This window comes from Limulus polyphemus, unplaced genomic scaffold, assembly GCF_000517525.1.
Source record: "Limulus polyphemus unplaced genomic scaffold, Limulus_polyphemus-2.1.2 Scaffold3774, whole genome shotgun sequence".
NCBI classification, from domain to species: domain Eukaryota; kingdom Metazoa; phylum Arthropoda; class Merostomata; order Xiphosura; family Limulidae; genus Limulus; species Limulus polyphemus.
The window spans coordinates 47993-75914 of record NW_013669384.1 but is presented as its reverse complement, the minus strand read 5'-3'; the positions used below and the strand labels follow the sequence as shown (position 1 = coordinate 75914).

The 27922-nt window shown below is 34.1% G+C and overlaps 1 protein-coding gene across 1 annotated transcript in view; it reads left to right on the top strand.

Moving 5' to 3' along the window:
• The window catches only part of LOC106470017 (potassium voltage-gated channel subfamily H member 6-like), a gene marked incomplete at its 5' end in the record, with an annotated part of 57940 nt that extends 35132 nt beyond the window's left edge, over positions 1-22808 (top strand). The window contains 9 exons of the mRNA XM_022398565.1: positions 2759-2952; positions 3232-3310; positions 3873-4115; positions 7732-7797; positions 8544-8756; positions 9660-10020; positions 15674-15976; positions 16427-16595; positions 18989-22808. Coding sequence (XP_022254273.1) covers positions 2759-2952; positions 3232-3310; positions 3873-4115; positions 7732-7797; positions 8544-8756; positions 9660-10020; positions 15674-15976; positions 16427-16595; positions 18989-19129 — 1769 coding nt within the window. The remainder of the gene's footprint in view (positions 1-2758; positions 2953-3231; positions 3311-3872; positions 4116-7731; positions 7798-8543; positions 8757-9659; positions 10021-15673; positions 15977-16426; positions 16596-18988) is intronic.
• Positions 22809-27922: the final 5114 nt, after the last annotated feature.

Here is a 27922-nt window from a genome sequence, read left to right as displayed (position 1 = left end):
GCGAGTCGAGCGCCCTAACCACCTGGCCATGCCGGGCCTCTGACTCACCAGAAACAGGGTTTGGCAGGACATGGTGTTTAGGGCGCTCTACTCGTAATCTGCGGATCGCGGGTTCAAATCCTGTCATCGCACATGCTCGCCCTTTTAGCCGAGGAGGCGATATAATACGACGATCAATTAGTCGTTAGGAAAGAGTAGCCCAAGAGTTGGCGGTGGTTGGTGATGACTGGCTGCCTTCCCTCTACTCTGTCACTACAAAAGTAAAGAATAGCTTTACGCGAAGATCAACAAAGAGACAAACATAACAAGCATATTACTGAAGTTTGTAGTTTAAAATAAGTACAATTTTCGATTAAAATAAATGGATTCGAGGCATCCAATTAATTTCTGAATGTATAATTGGGAAAGCCTGTAGCAAAAATGTTCATATGAAACTGAGCTTAATCTTTTTTTTTGATTTACACGTAATTGAAGTTACTCTAACCCCTAGTTCATGTGACTCATCACTAGGCCTAATATAACTATAATATCCATTAGCCACGTTACGTATATCTGATTATTATTTGTATTTTACTGTTAAAAGTCGCAGAAAATTGACTTATACATTTTAATGTTATAATTAAAAATTAACACCTAAATTATTTATGTGATGTTTTTTTTTTTCACTTACAGAACATAAGTGCTAGCAAGATAGAGGGCGCTGAATAATTTGAGTTAACTTAATTGTGGAATATGTTTGAACTTGCAAGAACTGATGAAATCAAATGATTCAGTAAGCTTGTTTCTAGACGTAAGAAAAAATATTTATTATTCTTACATTTGTTTGCAGAATAGTGCAATAGAATAAATGTTGTTATAGAAGCATGTTATGGAAAATTTAAAGAAAAATACGCGCCATTTTGAAAAGTAATGAATAGTTTCGAATAATATATTATAAATACAAAATAATATCATATTATAAAATACAAAATAATATCATATTATAAATACAAAATAATATCATAAGTACAAAATAATATATTATAAAATACAAAATAATATCATATTATAAATACAAAATAATATCATATTATAAGTACAAAATAACATCATAAAATACGAGATAATATCATATTATAAAATACAAAATAATATCATATTATAAATACAAAATACACAAACTATGTGTATGACAGTTGGTGTGCACCAAGAGAGCCTTCGGGGTTTGTTTGAGATCAATAGAATAGTATGCACTACACAACGTGGTCAGTTCCAGGGGGTGACAAAGGGAGGTAATCTCCGAACGCTGCCTCTCACCCTTCTTCACTCCCCAATGGGCCTTAAGGGTACATGCCAAGTTTGGTTGAGATCGGTTGAAAATTAAAGAAGGGAAAGGCAGACACATACATACAGACAGTGGTAACCCGGGGATTGACCTGGGTGTCAGAACGAACACCCCCACCCCCATGACATCCTTAAGGGGACTTAATGGTGCATACATGTTCTACTTCTCTGGTGGTCACCCGGTGGGCCAGCGATATGTTTACAGAGTTGCAATGCTAAAATCCGAGGTTCCATTCCCCATACAGACAGAGCGCTGATAGCCCATTGTGTAGCTTTGCACTAAAAAAAAAAAAACAGCATCTCTGTTGTGAGGTTAACTGCTACGTCACTCTACTGCAGGGGTCACCGTTTAGTGCTTACTGCTCTTACAATCTCTAATGGTTAATGTGTGAGCTTCTGCTCTCGGTTCAAACGTCACGTGACTTCTGTTACATTAAAGGTTAACGTTCAAAGTTTAAAATGAACCATTTAGGGCTTACGCACCTGCCTTGTTGAGTGAATAACGTGTGAACTCCCGCTTTCAGTTCACACGTCACGTGACTTGTGTGACGTCATGGGTTCAAGTGAATGTGACGTCAAGGGGTAAGGTTAAAGGTCAGGGATCAAAGTGAATCTAGTATTCTACCTATATTACCTGTATGATATGCTTCAGGCATACGTATAATTTAATTGTAAAAGCAAACTTTTCTCCTTGAAAGAGAACAACTTGTCAAAATTTCATTTACTTCAGCCACCAAACGAAGTGATTTTTTTTTTATCTAATAGCAATTTTAACTTCATAATATCTACTCATCAATCCCAAATCATTGTGTGATTCACTAAAAATTATTATATATTATTATCTGAAACGTTAATTTCTTCTTATTTCTATTGGAATTGTTTTTATTTTATAATAGATGAAGTGCGTTTAACCCCCCCCCCGAATAAGCCCTCTGGGGGTTCAACGATAATTCTCTGGGCAGATCACAGATAGCCCATGGTGTTGCATTGCGCCTAAAAACTAAACAAACCCACGAATAAGTGGTACTTTAACGAATTATTCAAACTTTATTCTTGAGGTTTATCTTTATTTGAAATTCCTGACATGGATTCGTGATTAGAGTGCTCGATTCGCAATCTGCGGGTCGTGGGATGGAATCCTTTTATCGAATACATTGGATTTTTCAGTCATGGGGCCTTATAATGTGACAGTGAACTCACTATTCGCTAGTAAGGGGTATCCCAAGAGTTGGTGTTGTTGACTTGCTGCCTTCCATTAAATCTATTACCATTACTTCAAAATTAGGGACGACTAATGCAAATAGGCCTCGAGTAGCCTTTAGCAATTTGAACAAACAAATTTGCTTATATTCCCTAAGTAATCATCAAGTCTGTGAAATATCTGTTAGTGTTAATGAATCCAGTTAGTTATTATAAATTATTCTATGTTTTCTAGGCAAAGATGATGTGTTTGGAGAGAATCCGTGCGCTTATTCGACTGTAGGAAAATCCAGTTGTAATGTTTGTGCCCTGACATATTGTGATCTTCATAAGATTTTGCGGGATGATCTACTAGATATTATACAGATGTACCCAGAGTTCTATGAGACTTTTTCCACCAATCTAGAGATAACATTTAATTTAAGAGATGTGAGTATTCCTACAAATTTTATTTTCATAAATGTTTACAGAGATGTTTAATATCAGTGATATATTCTATGTATTCGAACAGTTAAGATCCTGTTTTTCTACAGAGTTTTTTTTATAAGCAGCAGAGACTTTAAGAAACGAGATGCCTTTCTGCTTCACTGTTGATGAATGTGAAGAAAGACCACTTTGGCGGTTAATACTAAGACGTTCGATTATATAACATTCAAATTTAGTCACGTGTAGTTGAGAGAATTCACTGAATAAAAAATTTACTTTCAGATGGACCAACCAGGAATTGACACTGAGATTTTACGGTCCAAAGCTGTACTTTATCGACAGGTCAGCTCACCAGAAGAAGGTATGTTGTTTTGGAATGGAAGCTTTGTGGTTTGTACTAGCAGAGATTTTAAAAGGTGAGATGTGAAGCACTTTCGTTAACGACTGACAGAGGGAAGGTATTTTAAAGAAGTTATCTTGTGTCCTTAATTATTGCTGTTTACACTTGATCTTTAGCTTAAACTAAAAACCATTCTGGAGCAGTTGTAACAGTTTCAATAGCTTTGTACAAAGTTTCATAATATTGATAATAACCAATAATGAATTTAATTTGTAATATGAAATATGTGTTGGCATAGGCTGAAAAATAAAACAACTCGTATCATACTTCTCAGTACCAGAGTTGGCTGGCTTGAAATCCATGATTACTTCCTTCATTTTCCTGTCACAACTTTTGTGTTTAAATGAAAATGTGGTAGAAGTGTTTAAACCAAGTTTTAGACTAGTAATAACCATTTATTATCTGTTTTCAAACATCCAAGTGACTGAAGTAAGATACAGCAGCCTTATACATGTTTTTTTTAGCTTGATCAAACACTTAATTCTCAAGTATTATTTACTGATACAGGAAATTTTATTGATAGTTGAAGATCCTAGAATGTTAGCTTATCAGTTTCCTCGACCACGTCGAAGAACCAAGCCCCATGGACAGTTACCTTCAGAAGGTGTAATAGGATTCAGCGATGATGAAGAAGAGAAGGAATGGGATAAAAGTGGGCCAGGCATCTTGGAACTTTCACCAGACAAAGCAGGGCAGGATGTGACACCAGCTAATTTGGATTTTGGAAAAAAGATTGAGAAACGTGGAGCTGTTCAGTCATTAGCAAGTAAGACACCCTTTTAACTAAATTTGTGTCGTATTTCATAGCCGACATTTTCCCTGGTACACCTCTTCTCCATTTTATTTTATGGTTTTAAAATTTTCCTTTCTTTAAGTCATAATCATGCATGGTTTGCTGTTGATAAGATTTTACCTTTTTAAATCTTGTTTCAAAACAAAACAAAAATTTAAATAATATCTATCAAGAAATCTTTAGATTTGAAAACAGCTAACTGTGAATATATTATAGCAGTGGTATATTTATCACGTAAGATAAGAGTATTCATTTAGGTAGAGCCATAGCCAGTCATTTTTGTGCCCTGGGCAAGCTTCAAGACTGTACAGTTCTGCATAAATTATTGAATAACAGGCTTAGTGCTCGAACTGAATCCCCCCTTCTAGTGCTCGGACTGAATCCCCTTTCTAGTGCTCGGACTGAATCCCCTTCTAGCTGCACCCTAGGCAACTGCCCCTCCTGCTCTAACCTAGCTACAGCTCTACATTTAGGTAATACTAGATAGTTAAAAACTACTCTTAAGATTTATACTAAAATGTATCACACATAGTTTGGGGAATGTCTGTGATAAGTTTAGAAACGTTTAACAGCTCTGTTTGTATACCCTTCTTTCTTATGGGGATAAATCCTTATGTCTTGGGAATATAATGTTACACTTAAAAATAGTAATACTTATCAAAAAACATGAAAGATTCACTATCATAATTGACTGATTCATAAATGCTGTTGTTCTCAATAGACTGACTCAAAGTGTTGACTTTGACCATCAGTCTAACATGCAAAAACATTATAGAGACTGTTAGCAAAATAATGCAATCTGTACCTCAGTAATCACAAGATAAATCACCACATGTTCGTATCTAGTCTTAGAAAGTATTTTTCACTTTCAACTTGAAATATTCCACTAAAATACAACAACAATGAATATATAACTACTCGTATGTTTCATCTAGTAACCTTGTTTATAAGCTAGTATTATAATATTTCCTTATGTATAATTTTTCAGACATTTTGCTAGTATTGTATATGTGGGATATTATTGTTTCACTGTATAGATCACTTGTAAGGCCTCGTTTAGAGTACTGTGTACAGTTTTGGGCTCTCCTTCTCAAGAAGGTCATTGAATAGTTAGAGAAGGCTCAGAGAAGAACCACTACAATGATACCTGGGATGGTGGGATTGTCCTATGGGGAGAGATTAAAATCTCTAAACTTGTTTTCTTTGGGGAGGAGAAGAGTCAGAGGGGATTTGATTGAATTGTTTAAGATTATTAAGGGTATTGATAATATAGATTCACCAAACTGTTTTGTGTTTAGCAGTGAAAACAATAGGAAAAGGGGTCATAAATTCAAAGTTTGGCAGCGTAGGAGTCATCTGCAGTTTAGACAGTATTACTTTTCAAACAGGGTGGTTGGCTTTTGGAATGAGCTGCATTCAAAGGTGGTGGAGGCAGAAAATTTAACTGAGTTCAAGAAAAGATTGGATGAATGTATGAGTAGTAAAGGGTGGTTATAGTTGAGACTTGGAAGGGACATCCTTGGTGGGCGAATAAGCTCCTTTTTGTTCCTTTAAAATTGTATGAGGTTATGTTACTCATTTTCACATTACTTTTAAAATGAGGTAAATTTATGTAATGAAATATAGTTTTGGATATTCTGTTGTGAGTGCCCCCAAGTGGTACAGCGGTATGTCTGCGGACTTCTACCGCTAGAAATCGGGTTTCGATACCCGTGGTGGGCAGAGCACAGATAGCCCTTTGTGTAGCTTTGTGTTTAATAAATAACTAATAACAACTAGTCTGTTGTGAGTGTCTTCATGTTGATGGAGAATTTAGAAGAAAATTAGTGAAAATGGACTGAAAGAAAGAAACCAGATAATTGTACATGTTGGTGTGCAATTAATTTTAGGTAAATATTCTGGAAATACTTCTTGATAAATACTTTTAGAAAAACTAAAATAGTTCAGTAACATGAAATTGTCAAAAATGCTTAAAATGACAGTAAGAACAGTATTACTGTTCTAATTTTATAAATTATGCAAGATATTACTTATAAACTTATAAAACCACCAGACAACAAATATGTGAGTTTAAGAAACTGTAAAGTGGTAGTTTCTCACATTGAAATATGAAGTACAAAACAAAGAGGTAGAAATCACTAGTCTTGTTCTGGCAATAAACATATATAGTTTGTAAATCATAATAGAAACAACTCTCTCTAGGGAAGAAAGACACAACTTCTGAAACACTGATGAATTGATTTCCATCTCTGTAAATGTCACAAGTAAAAATAAGATTATAAATTTATGGCTCAGTCCTCTAAGGTGCAGGGTTATAATAACCTTTCAAAGTTAATTAAGGGATTTTGTTTAATTTGAAGTGCCCCGATACGTCTTGTACACCCAGATATGTTGGAAACATGTTGTTACTGTGGATGTAACAGTTTGTGAGGCCGTGTCTTCCAACAGAGAATGAGTGATTCCAACTTTTAAACTTTGCAGCATGCTCAATCTGTTGCTGCCATGAATGAAAAATGGCTACCGTTGTATATATGATCTATTAGCTTCTGTACAACATAGAAAATGCATTATTATTATTTACATTGTTCAGATCAGACTGGTGCACTGTGACAAAGCCATACACTTGAAGTTTTTATAACCATCATATTATGTGGCTTTCAGAATTCCAAAAGGTCATCTGAATGTTACATGATCAGCTAATGGAATAAAAGTGGCCACATGGGTAGTTTTGGAAGTGGCTTACTATGTTTCAGCAACTTCACCCCCTTTAGTAGAGTAATGAAGCACATTTTCTTTTCATTCATTAGTAACTGTGATAAATTAACATAATTTTAATTACAGATCCACTAACACTAATAATATCCACTCTCTGTGGATATTCATATGTTGAATAGGTTTTGTTCGAGAGTGAGGAATGCTTATTTACAAAATTTGTGTGATTTTTTTAACAAAGGATGGGGCCTAATCAGAAACATGTCAATATGCCCCAAATATACATCTACAAAACCTCTGACTGCAGGAATGTATGCTTCTTGGAGTAGTTCATTCCTGTACTCCTTCCTTATTTTTTATATATACATTGGCACTCCTCCAATGAATGTCCAATAAGATACACCCGGAAGAGAAGAGGCTTACATTTCTTTAGGTAATGTTTTGGGATTTTCCTTTCAGACACTTACTACAGTCCATTATTAGTGTAATTAATGCTTCCTTCTCAATAGCTATGTTGTTTATCAAAGCAGTTTGAGATAACAATCTTTCTAAAGGTACTAGACTATTACCAGAATGGTAGAACAAGAGAATGCTGGATTCCATTTCCTGTCTTTATTCTTTCTCTACTCACTTTCCAGACTATGGTTGCAAATCAAAAGAAGGCAGATCCAACATTTAGGGTATTCATTCAGTTTTTGTGACATTAATTATCTTCCAGTATTCAATTGTGGTAAATAACAGTTTTAATTTACATGCATAAAGTGTATACATGGAAAAAATCGGTATAATTAATTGCCCAAAAAATAATATTGTATTTTGGTTAAAAATGATACTTAGGAAGAAAAGTATTTCTAACTGTTTGATTCACTGTCAACAGATTTATTCAATCATCTAAAATGGAGTGTAGCCGACTTAAGACAAACAACCTCCGAGGAAGGACTAGGTAAGTGAACTTTACTTTTCTGAGTAGGTCTACTACAGCATTGGGTAAAACAGCAGGCATCAGAGCTGAGGAAGAAAATGATCTAAATAATAGTAGTGAAAAAACGGGACAAGAAATAAATTGGTAAGTAATTTATAACAGGTACTCATTTTAGGAAATGATGAACCACCTGTTTAATATATTAGTGAGAGAATTTTTGAAAATAAATGAAGAAAATAAACATTTTAAGAATCTTGTAATGAATCATAAATGTAGACAGTCACTGACTCGTCTAATTAGCATACTTGAGCCATTTACGAAAACAAACGATCTCCAGCTGTAAGAATAACTGTTTATTATGGTAACCATGTTGGACAGATAATGTTACTGTTGTGTATGGGCTTCAAAGGTATGTGTTGCTTTGATTTGTAATTCTAAGTGAAAACGGTGTGTATAATACAACATTTTATTTCCATGTAATGTATACTGTGGTCATGAGATACAGGCATAGTTGATTCAAAGCTGGTGGTAAGTAAACATTTCTGGAAGATGCCGTTAGTAAGTCCAAGCAAAAAGATCATTTAGTTACTCCAATAAGGTGTAATTGTTATGCTAAGTGTTTTCTAATACAAAGTGATACTGGTAAATGCTGCCAAAAATAAGTATTTTATATATCTGGAATATTGCTAAATAAAAAAAAAAAACATTCTTAATTAATGGTATATTTTTTTATTCTGTTATTCATTACATGTTTTATTCTACAAAAGGTGCATTGACCGGTGTAATGAACAGCACATTAGTTTTAAAAAAAAAGGGAACTTCAGACCTGCCAGTACCTTCTCCAAGTCCTATAACTAAGGTGGAAGGAGACAATGGAAATGGAAAAAGAGGATCACGTTTTTTACATTCTTCAATTCGAAGAGAATCATTTGAGAGAAAAGATCGTGAGAAGGCTCCACTTCTCGAGGCTGCAGAACCAAGTGAGAATGAATAATCATTTACCAAGTACTTTTCAGTGAGGTTTATTAACTGATTCAGTGATGCCTCATTTCTTTTGGCAGTAGTTAAGATTTTGCAATTGCTCAAAAAATAGTCACATCATCGTGATAAAAAATATTTTGCACCCACAGATCTTTGACCATAAATAAGACATAAGAGTAGAAACACATATAGTAGTTGTTGCAACTCGCTTGCTCAATTTTTTTCTTCTCTTATCTAGTGGTTTTCTTTAATTGCAACAGTGCTTATGTAGGTGAAAGACTTAAACTTTGCTAATTTCAAGTGCAAATTTTATTGTGCACTTTTTTATACAAACTGTAATGATGATGCACAATAGGTTTTTACTGAAGAACATGTGGAAAGTTTGTTTTAAATGACACTGAAACAGAGAGAGAAGAAGAAGATGAATATATATATGGAAATAATAAAGGTAGGTGTGCCTTGCTGTAGGAAGCAATTTTGGAGTGGTCAGGTCATTGCCACAGCTAAACAATGTGAGACAAGATGTGTGCAAATCACACTATCAGCATGCAAAGTAGTGTGGTCTGGGGCATGGCCACCCAGAAAAGTTTTGACAATTTAAAGCAATAAGATTAAAGCTTGAGCCATTTTAAAAATACTGCATACACACAACGTAACATATTGAATTAAAAGAAGCAAGTTTTAGTACACAAGTTGTAGGTATACTGTATGCATGCCATGAAAAAGTTGTCAGGCCTGACTGGCCTGACTGCCTCCTACAGCCCTGATGTGTTATGTGTTATCGAAATAACATTTTAGGTTGTCTCATCAAATTTTATTCCGATATCTCACTGTAATATTTTTATCAATGCACTTTACATGTTTTGATTATAATAAGGAATTAAATGTGGTAATGTTTACAGTCTCTCACGCTGTCCCACCAATGTCTGGCCCAACCTCAACAACATTAAGATCTTCTGCTCCACTAGATCGCTTTCCCTACCCTGCTTCTAGAGGTAGTAGCCAAGGTCCAGCACAGGCTAATAACCCTCGGTCTAGGTCAGGACCAGGAAGACTAGCCTCTGGTTCATCTAGCACCCAACATGAAACTCCAGCCAGCAGTATGCCTAAATCCAGCTCTAGTATGACTATCCCTATGTCCTCATCAACTCCTGGCAGCCAACACTCCCCAGGAGAAGAGGCAACATTCCCTTCCTCCCAGTACCTCCCTCCGGGTCATGGAGACCTGGAGAGAGTGAAGGCTAGAATAGATGGACTTAGCAGGTTAGATATACTTGAATATAAGGCAGTTATTGTTCAAACTATTTTTCATTGTTGGCATAACAGTTAATAGGTTTGATTTCATTATAGTTGAATTATTATTATGAAAGTGATGTTATAGGGTAAGTGAAGCCTAAGTATGTATGTAGGTTTACCTTCAACTTGGTAATTAGGCTACTGTTAATTGTTGGTAATATGAATATAGTTAAGCTTAAGTATGTATGTAGGTTAACCCTGAACTGTTGGTAACATTAAATGAGTAAAGCCTGGGTAATTAGGTTACTTTGAGCTGTTTGTAATATAAAATTTTCCTATATCTTTCTTGGCTGAAACTGAACTGTTTGTGACTTAAGTGAAGCCTAAGTTTGTTGAATAATCTTAAACTGTTGATGCTGAATATTTGTTGAAGTTATTAGAAAGGTCTACTAAATAGCAGAAGATTCACTCAAGATATTGATTATGTAATAGTACCAAATCTTATTAACATTACAACATAGGTGGGGCTATAACCTTTATCTGAATAACCATTGAAGATTACTGTTGTCAACATTCTTACACAACATCATGCAAGATCTCTATGGGTAGTAATAGGTATTACCTACTTTGAGAAGAACAAAAGTAACTTGAAACAAGATCAGCTAACAGTTTTCTTGACTACATGTTATATGAAACCTGCACATATTCAGAACAAAGAATTAATTCATAATAAATATTTTAAGACTACAAGAAGATAGTAACACATCGTATATTAATTCAAATACCACATTTTCCTGTCTTCTCTGCCTCAGGCTTGTCCCAAGCCAACAATTAACTTTAATTATATATCCAATAAATTTTGAATTAGCATTGGCCAAAAATTGTGTTAACTCTTTCTGGCTTCATGTTATGCAGATGGCACACCCCTTTAACAATGATGAAAAATGCAATGAAAAACTATCTTTAAACAATAAATGAAATATAAGACAAAAACTCTTTAACAAATAAAAATGTTAAATATATCAAAAAAGGCTAATTCTTCAACACAGATAGTCAAATACTACCTATAACAGTGAAGTGACCAAATCCAAATATTCTATAATATCACACACAATACTTTTTAATGAAACTAAAGACATGAATCAAGCATATTATAGAGGATTAAAAGTCCTTTACATTAAAATCATGGTGCATAATATATAAAATGGAAACCTTCAACATTTATAATACACAAAATATAAACCCTAAACATAGATTAACATGGGATAATATAAAAAAATCAAAATATAAAGGGAACCCTTTACACACGGAATTGATATTACATATTAAAAGTAAATGATTTATCACATCTTTAAGAAAAAGAAACCTTTTAAAACACATCAAAATAATCTTTTAGCAAAAACTAAAAACACTAAAAAATCCCTTTAAAGAAAATACAGAACATCATATATTAAAAGAACATGATGAAATATAGACACAAAAGTTACGTGTAAGTTAATAATGTACAAAATATACATAATTTGAGGAATGAAATTGAGGTATGTGCCATCTTTCCTTTCACTATTTCAATATATAAATCATTTCTCATTCAGTTGTCTTACCATCTACAGCTTTCCTTTCTTAAATGTCTGATCTTGTAACACTTTCTTGATTACTAGAAACTCCAGTGTAGGCCTTAGGCAAAATTGTAGCCTGTGCAAACTTTGTATTCAGCACCTCTGCCCCTGTAAAATTGACAAGAACTGCTAATTGATTTTGGCACCCATTGGAATGGATACTCTGTATGGGGGGTACATGTTGCCCACCCCAGTAGCCAACTCTGAGAAACTCCCTAGTATTTACAAGTTGAGCTTGGTAAACAATCCCCAAAATAACTTTTGTATCAGTGCAAGACAATTCCTGTGGCCTATCAGGCTCCTACATTGAAGTTGCCAAAACTGGAGTCACCTTTGTTCTATGAGTCCATCTTCCATCACATTAATTCTCCACATTGATGATCCTTCCAGCAGAATACCTTCTTCTACTGGCTTAATGTTAGCTGCAATCAGGCTATGAAGATCATTAAAATATTTATTGGTACTTGAAGGTATTCCTCCATGTCATTTACTTCAATGGTAGTGTAGTGGAGATTTTGGCATGCAAGTTAGGAAACACAAACCACTATAGTAGAAACATGATTGCCAGAAGCATCCAGAATTCTGTCTCTCATAGCAGAAGTCCAGATTGAAAATGTAAGTTTGGTGAATTTTGGTCAGTCCAAAGGCTAGGCAGGTATAGGTTGAATGAAACGTATAACCACCTGTTTATGACCATTACCCTCTTCTCAAAATTGCTAGTATAGACTGAGTAATAAGCAACTTACCTTAGTCAAGCAAAACTTTTATATGGTTCACATGTGCTCATATGATAATCATCTTTACACACGACGTGTATCTATAATGTTCATGATTTGCTTGGTCCATAGACTTCAACTGGGTCTCTGCTTGACCAATACTTATTTAGTCATGCTGTCCTTTATTGCCATTGCCATGACAGCATTCTCACTATATACATATACTATCCGTAAGTGAAACTATCTTTCACTTTTAATTGTCGACCCTCATCAATATTTCCATTGTCTTTTCATAGGGATCTTCTTCTAGTTACACGTTTAGTACTAGCAATGCTGTGAATTGTAAAGTTTCACCACTTGGATGCTACTTTCAACCTTCCCCTAGTATGCTTACAGCCTGCATTTTCATGCATCTTAAGCTACTTCTTGTGGTGAAATGAGGTTAAGAAAATATTCAGAAAACTCTGTGCTTTTCTAAATATTTCAATCAGTATGATTAAAAGTATTCTATTATGATCAAATAAAAACTAGGTACATCAAGTTTATATTTGTTATGACATTTAAGCTACTCTTTATGAATTTCATATACTACTGATAATTTCATTTATTCAAATATTTCGAATGGGTAAAACCATGTTTTCTCTCAGATATAGTGTGAGTCTCTCTGTTACTCCTATCCTTCCATGAAAATTCATTACCTGTAGAATATTTCAATGTCGAAATTGAAACATTCTTTTGCATTTATAAATAAAAATAATAGACCCTTCGCTCCCATTAATCTTGCAGTAACCTGATTCAAATTGTCCAAACTTCAGATGAACTGTCTGTCCCTGATCAGTCTGAAATGATTAAGGAAGTGGTCCTGACATTTTTGGCTGTAGCCTTTGACGTTGGAGGAGAAATCTGCTTAGATTTTACTCACATGGACCTGTGAAGCCATTATAAGTCTTTCTTCCATGTACTCTCAGTCAACATCATAGTGAGACATCTACAGTGTGGTAGGGGTTCTCTGACAATCAGTAGGCCCCTGATCTAAGGTGGCAGAACCAAAAGGCAGCTCCTCCATGGGTCATTTCTATATTGGCAGTATACCTCCTTTTTTGGGAAGGCTTACCACTGCCCCATGTTCCATTTACATCATTATTCAGTGCTTGCCATCTCACCTGCTGGCAAAATGGCTCCAGTTGGCAGAAAGAACTTGTCAATGGCACCTCTAGATGGTTTCAACCAGAGCTGGAGTTGAGACACTCTGTTTATCATAAGTCTGGGAATCCTTTACAGACCATCCCATCCGGTCTCCAACTCACCAGATGCTAAAACACAAAAACAGTCCTCATTTTGTGCTTCCCTTGCACTAAGATCAGTCCTCTGGGTCAAACTTGATTAGCCATTCTGGGTGCACTCTGGTAGTTATTCTTCCGAAATGTGTGACACCAATGAAGAAGAAGTTATGACCTTCACATCATTGGTGAAATTCCACATCCAGGAGAGGATTTCTGACACCAATGAAGAAGAAGTTATGACCTTCACATCATTGGTGAAATTCCACATCCAGGAGAGGATTTCTCCAAGACTCACCAGCTCTCTTGGACTACCATCTTTCCTCAGTGACCGACTCTCCCTTCATAAATCGTTTAACTTGTGTAAAATGCCATTTCCCCAAACCGTTTAAAAGCTAATAACACAAGCGTTCATGTAAAGGGTAGTAAACACTTCAGCAGATATAGCAAACTCTATAATAATGATATCCTGCAATCATGGTGCCAAAGTTTTCCTTCCCTATCAGTAGATAGTTTGTATATTCAGATACCATGGATATTTTTGAGCTCTCAGAATCCACTAAATTGCAAAATATTTGCTCAAGATACCAATTGAGTGAATGTACAAGGAAATAACAAGACTGGACACTAAGTGATACACAAAATGAACAATCTTTATCTATACACTAAGTAAAAACATTTGCATGCACTTGCAGTTCACTTATATTGGACTGTTGCTTTCACTGACTTGCTGGACTGACTACTGATGACCATGCTATACTAAACTATCTTCAATGTTCTAGATCAGAGTGCCAAATCCAAGGTATTTAGTTTCACTGAAATTTCACATTTACCCAAAGTGGCATGTGCTACCATTTGATTGACCATTCCCATTACGGCATAGTTTTCACCATAATCTCTAGATATCACATGAGTAACCACTAAAGGACACTGCTGGCAACATTCTTACAAACATCATATTAAACAATGTTTTCCATGGGCAGTAACAGGTATTACCTGCTTCGAGAATACCAAAGGAACAAAGGTAACTTGAAGCTAGATCAACTTAACAGTTTTCTAGACCACATGTTATGTGAAACCTTCACACATTTAAATGAAAGAATGAATTGAGAAACAAGTAGATGTATTTAATTAATCTTGAATTGTTAGCAAAATAAAACAAGTATGGTAGTTCAGTCTGCATGAAGTTTTTAATGTGAAAGGAATAAAGTGTGGGTAAATTATTAATGGACTTTCATCTCTTTTCAGTATTAAAAAAAAAGCGATGTCAATTATGTTGGTTAACCCTAAACTTTTGGGAGTATGATCAGAGCATTAATATTAGCTGATCGAGAGTCTTGGATTCAAGCTCCTGTCAGTGCAGCTTTCTGAAAATACTGATAAGTTAGATAATGAAACTTAGATGTGTTGTTTAACCTTAATTTGCTGGTTATATTAAATAGTGAAGCATTGTAAAGTAGGTTACTCTGACCTGATGGAGATGTTAAAATAGTAAAAATGTGTGTCCATACAAGATTTTAAAAACACCCACCTGACTGTAGGCCTTTGTTCATGTCGAACCTCATTCCATTCCAATTATTTGCTCTAGTTGTAAACACATGCTTCCCATATATGACTGGATTTTTTCCACATTTAGGTTTTCGGTTCTGAAGATGACCCTGATGTCCACCAAGGCATTTATAGTGTTTTCCAATTTTTTGGTTGTACCACTATCTCTGTGCAGCTTTGTTTCATTTCACCATTCTTGTCATTAAACATGGCAGTGAGGCAGTTTTAGATGGTAGTGGTATCTCATATGATGTACAGATACTTAAATGAATTAGTTTATGAAAATATATATTAATATTTTGCTTTTAATTTAACATGATAATTTTTTAACATTACCCCCCTGAATTCTGAACATACTAACTTCTTCAGCTGTATTACAGTGTCTGAAGACCACATTTGTTAGATATTCTTGTAAAAGTTACCTTCTGGATAGTGTTAGGGGAAGAAAGTATAAGATTATGTTCGATTAAAAGATTCAAAGCCTATTTCACACCACGCTTTGATTGATATTCCTATACAGACAAGTCCACAACATCGATTGTCGTCTAACCAGAGACCTTCAAACCATTATGAGTATACTCTCCCAAATTGTTCATGCTGGTGCTAGTCCTTCCACTTTACTGTTACCAGAGAGCTCTCATTCTAAATATCCAGTTATTGAGGGGTTTATGGCCCCCCAACGACCAGCTTCTCTTCAAAGTCGTCATCCTGGTTTAAAGGGTAGGAGTCGACCCTTTAGAAGGGCACTAAGTCTTCAAAATACCCCCACTTCTACTGAGGAATTCAAGATGAAACTTCCATCCCACAGTCTAGACACTAGTAGGTGAGTAGTGTTCTATTTAACCTAAACACTGTTGTAATAGCCTTTACACTAGTAGGTGAGTAGTGTACTATTTACACTAAACACTGTTGTAATAGCCTTGACACTAGTAGGTGAGTAGTGTACTATTTACACTAAACACTGTTGTAATAGCCTTGACACTAGTAGGTGAGTAGTGTACGATTGACACTAAACACTGTTGTAATAGCCTTGACACTAGTAGGTGAGTAGTGTACTATTTAACCTAAACACTGTTGTAATAGTCTTGACACTAATAGGTGAGTAGTGTCCTTGATAAGTTCAACAATATTTTATTACTCTAGACTAGTTAAATATGCAACATCTGGATGTAAAAAAACAACAAATGTATCACATGAGGTATACTATGGTGTCAGCAAGGGTTAACATAAATACAACCTCATTTTAAAAACGAGCAATTTTAACTTCAAACAGATCACTGGAAGAATCTGTTTTGGAAGAAATCCTGTGGCCAACTCCAGAAGTAAGTTCAACAGATGATCCATTTGAAGGGCCTCGGCCGACAACAGTGCCTCCCACTTCTGTCGGTGATAAATCACGTGACACAAATCGCAGCCAATCACAGCCCTCCAACCATAGCCAGGTAGGCCTGTTTTTCATCTTGATCATAAATGTTTTTTGCTGACATGCAGAATGGCTTTCTTGCTGGACACGGGAAACTAACATCTTTTATTTAAACTATAACTTGTATAACCCCAGAGAAGGGGCAACTCTACAATAAACCAGGCAAGTAGGACTGATACAAGTGCATGAAACAATGTTCAATAGAAAAGTTGAATAGATAGTTTTAAGAATATTATGGAAATAATTGGGATGAAATTAAAACTTGAGAGTTTATTAAGTTTTAAGCTTCACAGTTAAAACAATAGAAGTAGCCCAGCATGGCCAGGTGGTTAGAGTGCTTGACTCACAATCTGAGGGTCATGGGTTCGAATCCCCATCCCACCAAACATGTTTGCCTTTTCAGTTGTGGAGGATTTATAATGTGACAGTCAATCCCACTGTTCATTGGTAAAAGAGTAGCCCCAGAGTTAGCAGTGGGTGGTGATGACTAGCTGCCTTCCCTCTAGTTTTTTACTGCTAAATTAGGGACAACTAGTGCAGATAGCCCTCAAGTAGCTTTGTGCAAGATTTGAAACAATAGAACAGTGTTTAAAACTGAGAATTCAAATCCACAATTAATGGTAACCTTCAACAGAATCAGAATAGTTACAAAGTAAATAGAAATTGGAAATGTTACGTTATCCTTTGTAGTTTAGCTCAGTAATTTTTGATAAAGCAGTGTTGACTTGTAGAGAAAAAAAATGAAAATGAAGTGACTTAGATAACTGAAATACAGATGGTTTAACAGCAGCAATCTAAATTTTTGTAAACTTGATGGAAAATCTAGATAGAAAATGTAGTAAAACTTACTCCTTAAAGAAGTGCACGAGTTTCAAAGCCCGTTAAAACTTAACGCTTTATGCATGGTGAAAGAAATATTTCCAAATGTTTAATTGTTACAGAATTCTTAGAAAATCTTTCCCTGACCTACATAAATGAAGCCCAAGTGTCAAAAGTAGTCCTGAGAGATTAAAATTTGATACTTGATTTCATATTTCTAGTCTTCATTATTCTGATTATGTAGTGTGCTTGTCTACTACTTAAACAAATCTTGAAATTTACATCTTGAAAAGACACAAAAGTGTGTGTGAGTGAAATGACTTTAGGTTTCAGTTATGACCAAATCAAGAATGAAAGCTGAAGTATTGCACAGAAACTCCGTTCCAATGTTTTTAAGGAACAGTATTTAATTAAATCTTTTCAATCGCCCCCTTCCCACTCACTTAAACATTCCCTAACTTGTAATTTGGTGCAACAGAAAATAGCTGGCCGAAGGTGGGTCTACATTGACTTTGCTAGTCTTGAGAATAATGGTAATGAGGAACTAAAAGCCTGATCCTAGATTATCCTAAATTCATATTAACAATGAATATTTTTCCTTGACTAGTAATGTATCTATTCTGTAAGGCATCAAAATTAAATACAGTTTTTCAGATAAAAATTGCCTGTAAAATGTGATCAATCTTTCGGCCTGAAGAAGAACAAAGTGAGAAGCATCTCCAGAAATTTGTCAGATAAGAAACTAAACACACAAGTTTTGCTTAAAGATATCTGACAGTTAAGAACTATGGATGAGGGCACCGAGAAGGAGAAGATTAAAGTTCCGTTTAATCTCTGTGAACATTTAAAGAAGAAGTATTAATAGCATGATGGTTGAAACATCTGTGCTACATTGACAGAAAACCTCATGAATCTCACAGTGAATTGAGGGATGATGATATAGAACGTCTATGTATGTGTAATGGTCTAAAGTGGCAGACCATTCTACCAGATAAAATTTGACTGGTTTGTCAACGGTAGTTTTAGTGGGAAAATTAGCAGCTTCTGTGAAGTTCACGTTAGTATACTTGCAATGTACAGGGAGTAATACTGCAAGTTAGCATAACAATTAACAATTTTCTTTTCCAATTTTAAGAAAATTAAGGTTGATCGGCAATGTTGAGGAGGTTACTGCAAAAGAAAAATGTTTCTGTATTACCTCAGCTCCTAGATATATACTAATGATGTCCATGTGGTTGTTCTAACTAGATGGTTACATGGACTGTGGATCTGAGAGTCCATATTTTGTCTCCCATTGCCACAAAAAAAAACGAAAAACAAATTGTGCTCTGCTCTTTGGGGTAATGGGCAAGTTACAAGAATGATGATCAGATTCCAGTAGGCCCAGAGTTGGTAGTGGTTGTTGTTGACAAATTGCTTTCCCTCTAATCTATCAGTTCAAAATTAGTGATGGCTAGTGAAGATATAGTCTTTGTGTAGCTTTTAAAAGCATCCAAAACAAACCAAACTGACCACATAAAAAAAAATTTTTAATGAAAAAAAAAATCTGTTTGAATATTAGTAATTTTACCAATTTTTCTTATTCGTTTTCAGTACCTGCATAGAAAAGGTAAGCCCACTAAGTATGTTACAATGCCAGTGGATCTTCGAATTGGCAGACAGGAAGATACTAAAGACAAAATGAGCAGCTTGTCCTCTTCATCAACTAAGGAAACAGAAGACCTGCGCTTCTGATGATGAAAGATCGCTCGGCTACTATCTAGGTCGAGACTCCAAGTCCTCTGATGTGTAAATAATTGTTTATAGTTTATTTGCAGTTGTATTTATTTTTCTACGGTAACTTGTTTAGAGAAAGGAAGTTTATTCTAAGGCACATTATCTTCTTGAAGACATAACCTCCTATCAGTTTGTGTAATATCAGACATGGGCATATAAACAAAGACTATCCATAGTCTTTCTTATTTCGAAGGAATTCTTTTCTTTTAACAAGGAATTAGCAGTAAACAGACTTTGACATTCAAAGTTGAAAAGAATAAGTAGTTAATTAAATAGGTTTAAAAGGATCAGAAAGATCGTGTATACTAACAGGATTTCTGAAAAAGGAATTCAAAGGAGTTTGAAGTACTTGTATGTAAATATCGCTAAATATGTGCTGATATGTAAGAGAAAGCTCAAGAAATGGTGTATCTACAGTTTAAAAAAAATCAATTTTAATATATGTAACTTAGTTTTGCAGTTTTGTCCCATAGTTTTCTTTGCTATAGGCATATGACTCATAAAATACATTCTCTATGTACAGTATTTAAATTCAGCACAAAGATTAATACTTCAATTTTCTGTTTAGTACGTTGTCAATTCTCAAGTCTTTCATACTGTTAAGCAAGTACAGATGTACTTATTTTGTACTTTTCAATAATGTTTTACTTATTTTTTTGAAGAGTGTTGTTATTGCGACATGCTGCTTTACTCAGGGAAGTTTGTTTTGCCTGACACGAGAAGACTGTAGAGTTGGTGGAATTATTGTTGAAATTGACTGTGATAAACCAAAATGATTCTTCATGTAGTGGCTGACATGGTAGCCCAGGTAAAGTCCTAATTAAAGCCCTTCCCTGACACGATATCAGAGGTAGCCAAATTTAGGTATAGATGCTTTTCATGGAAAGCCATTATTTCTGAACTCCTGTTTTCTGCAATTATGCACAGTGAGACTTTCTACCATATTTATATGCTTCTGATTTTGAGTGCTATCAACCAAAATAACAATTATTTTGATTATTTGTAATGCCCAGATAGTTATCAGCAATGATTATAATTCTCTATGTAACAGGTAAGAACTCCAGAATGTTAAAAAAATTATTGACCTAGATCTTAACTCGGAGACTGACTTCTGGGAATGTTCTGCCTGTAATTTAAGAATAATAGTTCTACTATCTAATTCACTTCCATGTGAACATTTGCTAATTGCTTTTGTATGTTATCCTTTTTTTCTAACTGATCATCTCCAAGGATTGACTGTACTTGAACTTAGTAAGCACGTTTTATCAAAGTTTGATGGCAGACAAATAATGATCAAGTGCTCTTATGAAAAACAGAATGTATTTCTGTTAGGCTGGAAATGAATCGTGTAGCTGTTTTATCGAACAAAGCGTAAAATATAGCGGATGGAAACTTTGAGGTAGTTTTAACTTAATGAAATTTTACTATGCCTGATACTTTTACTAATCTTGTTGCATTCAGTAGCTTTTTAGAAGAACATGATGTTAAGTAATCACAGAAACAGATAGTCCTAGAGACTATCTCATCATCAAAAGTCTTAACGGTGACAGATAATACTCATTTTTGTATGTTGTTGTGATAAATAACCTTATAATGTTATTATCTGTATGTAAACTTTCGTGTCTATATGACCAAGCCTTCATCCTACATAGTAGTTATTCACTAGAGAAACACTTCTAATTTCAAAGCCCTCCCAAAATACTAGTAGTACTTTAACCTTCCATTAGAGTACTTAATATATGAAATTGAAGTATTAGTGTTGAAAATTAAATTGGTATATGGCTTGAATCATTTTCTTAAAAAATAATAACATATAAATTTATTTAGGGTTGTAGAAGACAGCTATATTGTTGCTGTTCAACTAAATTAAATTTCTTTTCAAATTTATAGGCACAAATATGTTACATTATACACATAAATATTTGTACTCTTCTTCATATTTAAAATTATTCCATTTATTATGTCGGATTTAAAGGGCTAATAAGTGGAAAGGGAATATATTCAAAATTTCTCATTTTACAGAAAATGCATCTAGTTTGATAAACTTTCTTGGTGGCTAATAAATCAGTGATCATAACGGATGAAGAAATAAAATATGGTTAAGGCTTATTATGCTCGTGGTTTACCAAAGAAAGGTGTATGACGTTGGTAGTAATAACTAGTAACAAAGATTAAGACAAACCTGGTTGTCTGTTTACTGCTCTATTGTCAGCATCTGTTTGTGATAGAAAACTGAGTGATTCATTGAGTCTGGAACCATCTATACTTCTATGTCAGTTATTAAATGCTTTTTTTTTCATTTTAGAATTGTAGTGAATGAGAAATAAAATTCTGTCCAACCATTTAGAATTAAATGTGACAGTATAGGTATTAAGTATTATACCTGGCTGTATGATGTATGTAGTGTATAGGTCTTTGCACTGTCAGTTAGTTATACAGAGTCTTGATCTGTATATAAACTTTAAACACTCTTGTGTAAAATAAGCTGATAATATTGCATGAAACGTTTTGAAAGAAAATGCTTTTATTTTTTTCTGTAATGAAGGTAAACTGTTTTGTTTGAGGTACGTTTATAAATATAAGTGATTATGGATGTAATTCATTCATGTCCACTGTGCATAAAGGAATTGTTTGAGAGTGAATATGATTAATGATTTAGGCATAATCCTGGTATGACATGAAATGTCTGTAACACGGCTTTCGTTTGTTTCACCAAACTAAATGGGTTTTGTTTCATGTTCTACTTTTTTGGTATTTTGTATCTGTTGAGAAGTATACGGCTCAATTTTTATATCAGATGTTGCATATTTATACTAATTTGTTCAATGAGAATTGCCTTGTTTAAATCCAATTCAGAACATTCTTTGCTTCTATTTTAATAATGTTTGTTATTGGTTTTAGTCAAAAAAGTCCGTGTATTCCGTTATTGTTTCGAACAGTCTGTTTTCACGTATGACAATGTGTGACTTAACCTGATGGAAGGAGCAAGAGTTTTCTGATTCTTGTTTTAGAATATATATATATATATACATTCTGTTTTTGAGATAGTTGTTAAAAAAATTTTTTTTAATTCTATTGTTGTTTTGTCTCTCCCAATACCGAAACCTATTTTTGAGAAAACAAAACTGAAACTAGAAAATGCTACCATGTACTTAGTTTCAGAAGGAAGTTTGTTTAATAATTAAACCTGTTATTATATAAAATTCCAATTCAAAGAAGTCATTACCAGAATACTTGCATGATGAGATTTTAATTTGTTTTATTCATCTCACAGTATTGATAACTCTTATTAACGTTTTCATTAGTTGTATGTCAGCACCAAATTAAAGAAAATAGAAAATCATTTTCCCAAAAAATCTAATATACAAAAAATGATATTCCAAGTTTCTTATTCTTTTGGAATCACCACTTTCAAATATATAATGTAGGATGGAAATAATTACACAAAAATGAAACTAAAAAGTAGCAATTAGATATTTGTGGAGAATTGTTAGTGATTTTACAAAAACTATCTTAAAATATTCTGGGCTTTCATCCTTTGATTGTGCCTAAGGTTTGTTTTAGCATAAAGCTTGACTATAGATTTAAGATAATATTCCAATGTTATTGAAATAAACTATGATTCACTTCCTCTCTATAAGATGGATATATGTTCAACAAATATCAAATTATGTGTACTTGTATACAGCCTTGTGGCTTGAAGCAGGAGGGAACTTTCACTTTGGTACTTTAAACTATTCAGTTGCTATCAGAGTTGCTGGAAGAAGCTGAAACAAAGTGAGCTATGCAAGAGGTGTTGTGTTTACAGTTTCTTGGAAAGAGCTGTAAATGTTTTTCCTTTCTTTCGACTTTGTAGCTATGACTTATTTCACTAAGTTTAAATAAATGTGCTCAATTTGCACACAAAAAAAATATTGCCAGTATGAACGTCAAAAATCAATTTTAGTGATCATACACACACACACACAAATTCTGCTACCACAGGCACTGGAACATAATACCTAAATCATCTTTTCCTTTCAAACCCACAACAAATACATATACTCAACTTTACCATATACAAATATACTTATGTACTCTGTCTTGTCTCAAGTTTACTGTATAAAATTATGCCTAAATGGTTCTGTTTTGACACATATTTACCATGCATGGTGATGCTTAAAGCATGGTTGTATTTTAGAGCAGTTTATTTCATAAAACCAAAGAATATTAATCATCTCCTCCCACTGTGAAGCAGAGCAGGGCATATTGGTTATCTCAACATTGAATGGATGGGTGGATCTTACCCAAACTTGTACAACAGGTACAACATACACATATCTAGAACTGATTAATTTTTGAAAGTCTTGAGTCCAGATCAAATTGTGGGCATAAATGTTTCATGAAAAGAATTTGCACTTGTTTTACCTTTGTTCAAATTACCATGTAAAACTATATTCATCTAGTTGTATCGTGACTTACGTTAACATATAAAACTCTGTTTAGCGTAATTAAACCTTAATTGAATTTCACTTTTAACCACCATTTTTAACAAGTTGTATCTTAGCAATTTTTATCATATCAAACCATGTCAAATTGGCTTTATTTGAATTTATTTGAATCCAAATTTATCGAGCAAATTCATACTTAACTCTGTTTACAGGTCTGAAAATTACAAATATTTTTATCATACTGATCTTCTGCAGAAACCACGAAGGCTGTATTGAGAGACCAATTTTTAAAATTATTTAGGAAATGTAACCTTAAAACTTGAAAGAGTGGGAATGAAAATTTTCTTTTACCTCTAAAAACAAACTGAGGTACCTCTCCTGGTTATGAACTTAAACAAATGTGGGGGTGGATGCTATGATCAATGACAAAAAATCCTACCTTTCATACAATTTATTTATAACATATTATTACAGTATTCATTATTACCTCAATAAAAGTTTGACACTAAGAAAGTTTCAACAAAAAAGTTGAAATTATTAATATCAGCCCAATTTCTATATACTTCAAATTCAAACTTCCCAAAATATTTTGTAGGCCCAACGACTAATATGATGAATAGTTGTACCTTTAGGGTCTTTTCATTTTCAAGTTGTTGTGTTATCAGAAAATAACAATGTTAAAATACACAGCCGCAGTTTTAATTTCTGTTAAAATACAAGAATACTTAATTATACTTTCTGTAGAACAATTGTTATAAGTGATATTTATAATATAATTGACTTAATTCGGATATTAGCCATGGGACACATGACATTAAGATCAAACAAGTCATAGAAATATCAAGAATGAGTTAAACATTGAGCGGTCAGTTAGAGAGTGAGTTAAAGACAATCAAGGTAGAGCTGTTTGAAGTTAGAGAGTTGAGTAAGTTTTCGTGAAGTATTTGGATGTGGGTTTTAACGTACTTATCTAGTTATTTTGTACAAACTAGTGGACTTGTTTTAAATTAATTAACGTCATTTATAACGTAGGCTTACGGTAATTTACGGCAGTGTACAAGTGTTCAAGTTTGTAGAAATGTTAAAGGAAGGAATATACACATTCGTTATAGTTTACGTTGAATAATTTTCATCAGATAATTTCAAATATCCCTCCAACGAATAAACAACGTTACAACACAATGTTAAAATACAAGAATCAAGCAGACTTAATTCTGTAATTTTCTACATACTTTTGTAACTATTATACTTTAAGAGTTTTTGAAAAATGCAAAGAAAATTCCTGTTAGTTGTGAAGAATTATCAAAATTTACCATTCTCTAGTTATCATAGCTTATTTTTAGTTGAAATACAAAGTATTCAGAATACTCTTGGTTTTACTCATCTTATAAATGTGATTAAGAATTCCATTGGAAGCTAACAGCTAGATGACATCTTCATTAATTGGAAAAGTTCATTCCTCATCCAAAAAGTAACTGTTTATAGTTTGACTTTATAGCCTTAATCTAATTTTCAATACTGTTTCTCGTATTAGTAATTCTTTTCATGCCCTCGACATTTAGCTTTAAAAGAACTCATCACATTTGATAGCCAAGTAAGATTTTAAAGTCAGTAAGTATGAAAAACGGAAGTATTTAGTATATTTATACCAAGGCTTACTTCATATTTCCAAAAATTATTTAAAAACAAATTTATATTATTTTTTCGCTCTACGTTAAGATATGTAACACAAGTTCTCGAGACATTAACTTTGCGTATATACACAGGGCCTATAGTGATGATATCATGTGAAGGCACAAAATGGAATGAAAACAAAATTGTGAACCCTGCATGTGCCAAGTTTCTCCATCCCAGCAAAGACAGGAATGGCCCATAAAAAAATCGTCACACTCTATAATTCACTTTCCAGTTATTGGTATTGATCTAGATTGAGGTGTGCTTTTGGAACCCATAGCACCTCTAAACCCTCCGATTATACACTTCCATGCCGAATATTGGAGGCTCGCTTATTCAGAGTGTTGTGTTTTTTGGCACTTTATCATTTAAGAATCTTTCTCTGTGAATATTTACCTCTAGAAAGGTTGTTTTATTTTAATACTTCTTTATCATAATCCACAACGGCAGTTACCTGGTGAATGGTCAGGAATTCGCCACGAACAAAATACAATAGGTGCTAAACATTGCTCGTGGCACCAGGCTCTTCTTTGGAACAAAATCATACTGTACACGTATGTGCAAACTGTTCTTTAATTATCTAAAGCCAGTTACTCCTCAACGCCTTCTCTGCTAACTGTTTGCTGTAAATGTTATTCAGATTTATTAGCATACAAATAATTTCATGTCCAACAAAAAAAATAATAATTAGCATTTTCTTGGCGTTAACGGCACTTTTTAAAGTGTGATTAACCCTTTATTTTTGCGGGTAAGGGTTAAAAAACGTAGAGGCTTGAAAAAGAGTAATTTCCCCCTGTGGGACAGCGGTAAGTTTACGGACTTACAACGCTAAAATCCGGGGTTCGATTCCAAGCGGTAAACACAGTAGATAGCTTTGTTCTAAAAAAAACACAGAGAAAGATTCGTGGTCTTTACTGAAAAAAGATTCTTTGTATCAAAAAAAATGTTGATCTATACATCAGTGGTTCCCTGAAGTCATTCCAAGTGGAAGGAAAAACCGTAAAAGGGGAGATTTCGGCTCGGAAATGAGAGCAATAAGGAGCCCATAATTTTAAACGATATTGTATAATCCATACAGTCAGGAATGCCTCGTTTTATCACAGATACAAATTAAACTTATGGTGTGAGTATAACCAAAAAGCAGGGTAGTCGACATTAAAACAATCTTCAAATGATTAAACATGCGTTGGAGAGAAGAAAAGTGAACAGAACCAAAAACTTGATCTTTGTTTATTTGTTATTAAGCGCAAAGCTACAAAAAAAAACAAACAACCAATTTTTAGCCTAATAAGCTCTCAGTCTTTTCGCTGAGCCACCGAGGTGTGTGTGCAAAACTGGAACCATCACAACTTTGAGATGAAAAATCCACCTGGAAGGACTCTTAAGGTTCAACTTCGAGGAGTAAAACTTCTTCTATGTGAAAATTTGTTGAAGTTATTATCAACCAAGTTTAAATTAATTAAAAACAACTTTAATTACAATAAGTTAAAAATCTAACTTAGAAAGGTAAAATAATGGATATACTGAAAATCTAAACTATCAAAAATTAAAAAATCTAGAACTCCAAGAAGAATCTTTAATGAAAGTAAACAGAGACACAACAAAGACAGTCCTAAGAAGGGTACCCACTATAGCTACTAGCGGACATCAGTGACGGTGACTATATAAAAACGCCTTAATGGGCACGAAAAGGGCGTGAGAGAAGGAACGTTCTAACCACACAGCTAGGCCTGATTTGAGAGGAATTACTGTATTTAAAGAATAATTTGTAAAGCTCACAAAGGTCAAAGCAAATAAATTTAGCAAATACAGGATGAGATAGTTCTTTCCGTTTTAGTTTCAATGTGTGAGACTACAAAAAAAAAGTAAAGTTATCAGTCCATCCAACAGTTATAATATAGGCTTGGCCATTAACTTTCCCTCCTGAATAATATCTAATAACTTCTACTGATATTAGTAATAACTGACACTTCTCAGTGGGAAAGACACCTGAAGAAATGATTTGTCTATATGGTTTTTATATTTCAGTAAGAAAGACTTTAGCCTAAACTCTTCCTGGTAGCAGGATATATCGACACAAATTAATTACACTGATACAAAAGTTTTCCAAGGCCTAAAGCCAGACTAACTTGTCAGGCAGATGTTAAGTTATTGTTACGACAGCGGAAGTCACATGACGCTAGTAACACGTCATGAGCTTCTAGAACGTTCATGTCCCTTCCTGAAGCCTCGAGAGGTTACTAGATATGCGATATTCTTGTATATATAAGACAGGTAAGAAGTGACGGCAACAATGTAAGGTAACTGAACTGCAGACAGAGATAGAGACGTATTGTTGGGTCGAGCGCGTGTGTCATTCGTTGTGAATTATAGCGTTTGTTATAACGTGACTGTGAAAATTAAGTGCATTGCAAAGTTGTATTCAGAAAGAATAAACCAATTTTAATTAAGAAAGGACTTGTGTCGTTAAAGTTTCATCGGAAAGAAATTATACGGGAAGTTAACTAACGACCAGAGACGTAACATTATCAATTGATACAATCATTAAAAAATAACTATATCAACTCAAGTTTCAACTATCTACGTTTGTAGTGTTACAAGTAATTATAATGTTAGTAAAGGATATCTATCATAGCTAAACTTAGAC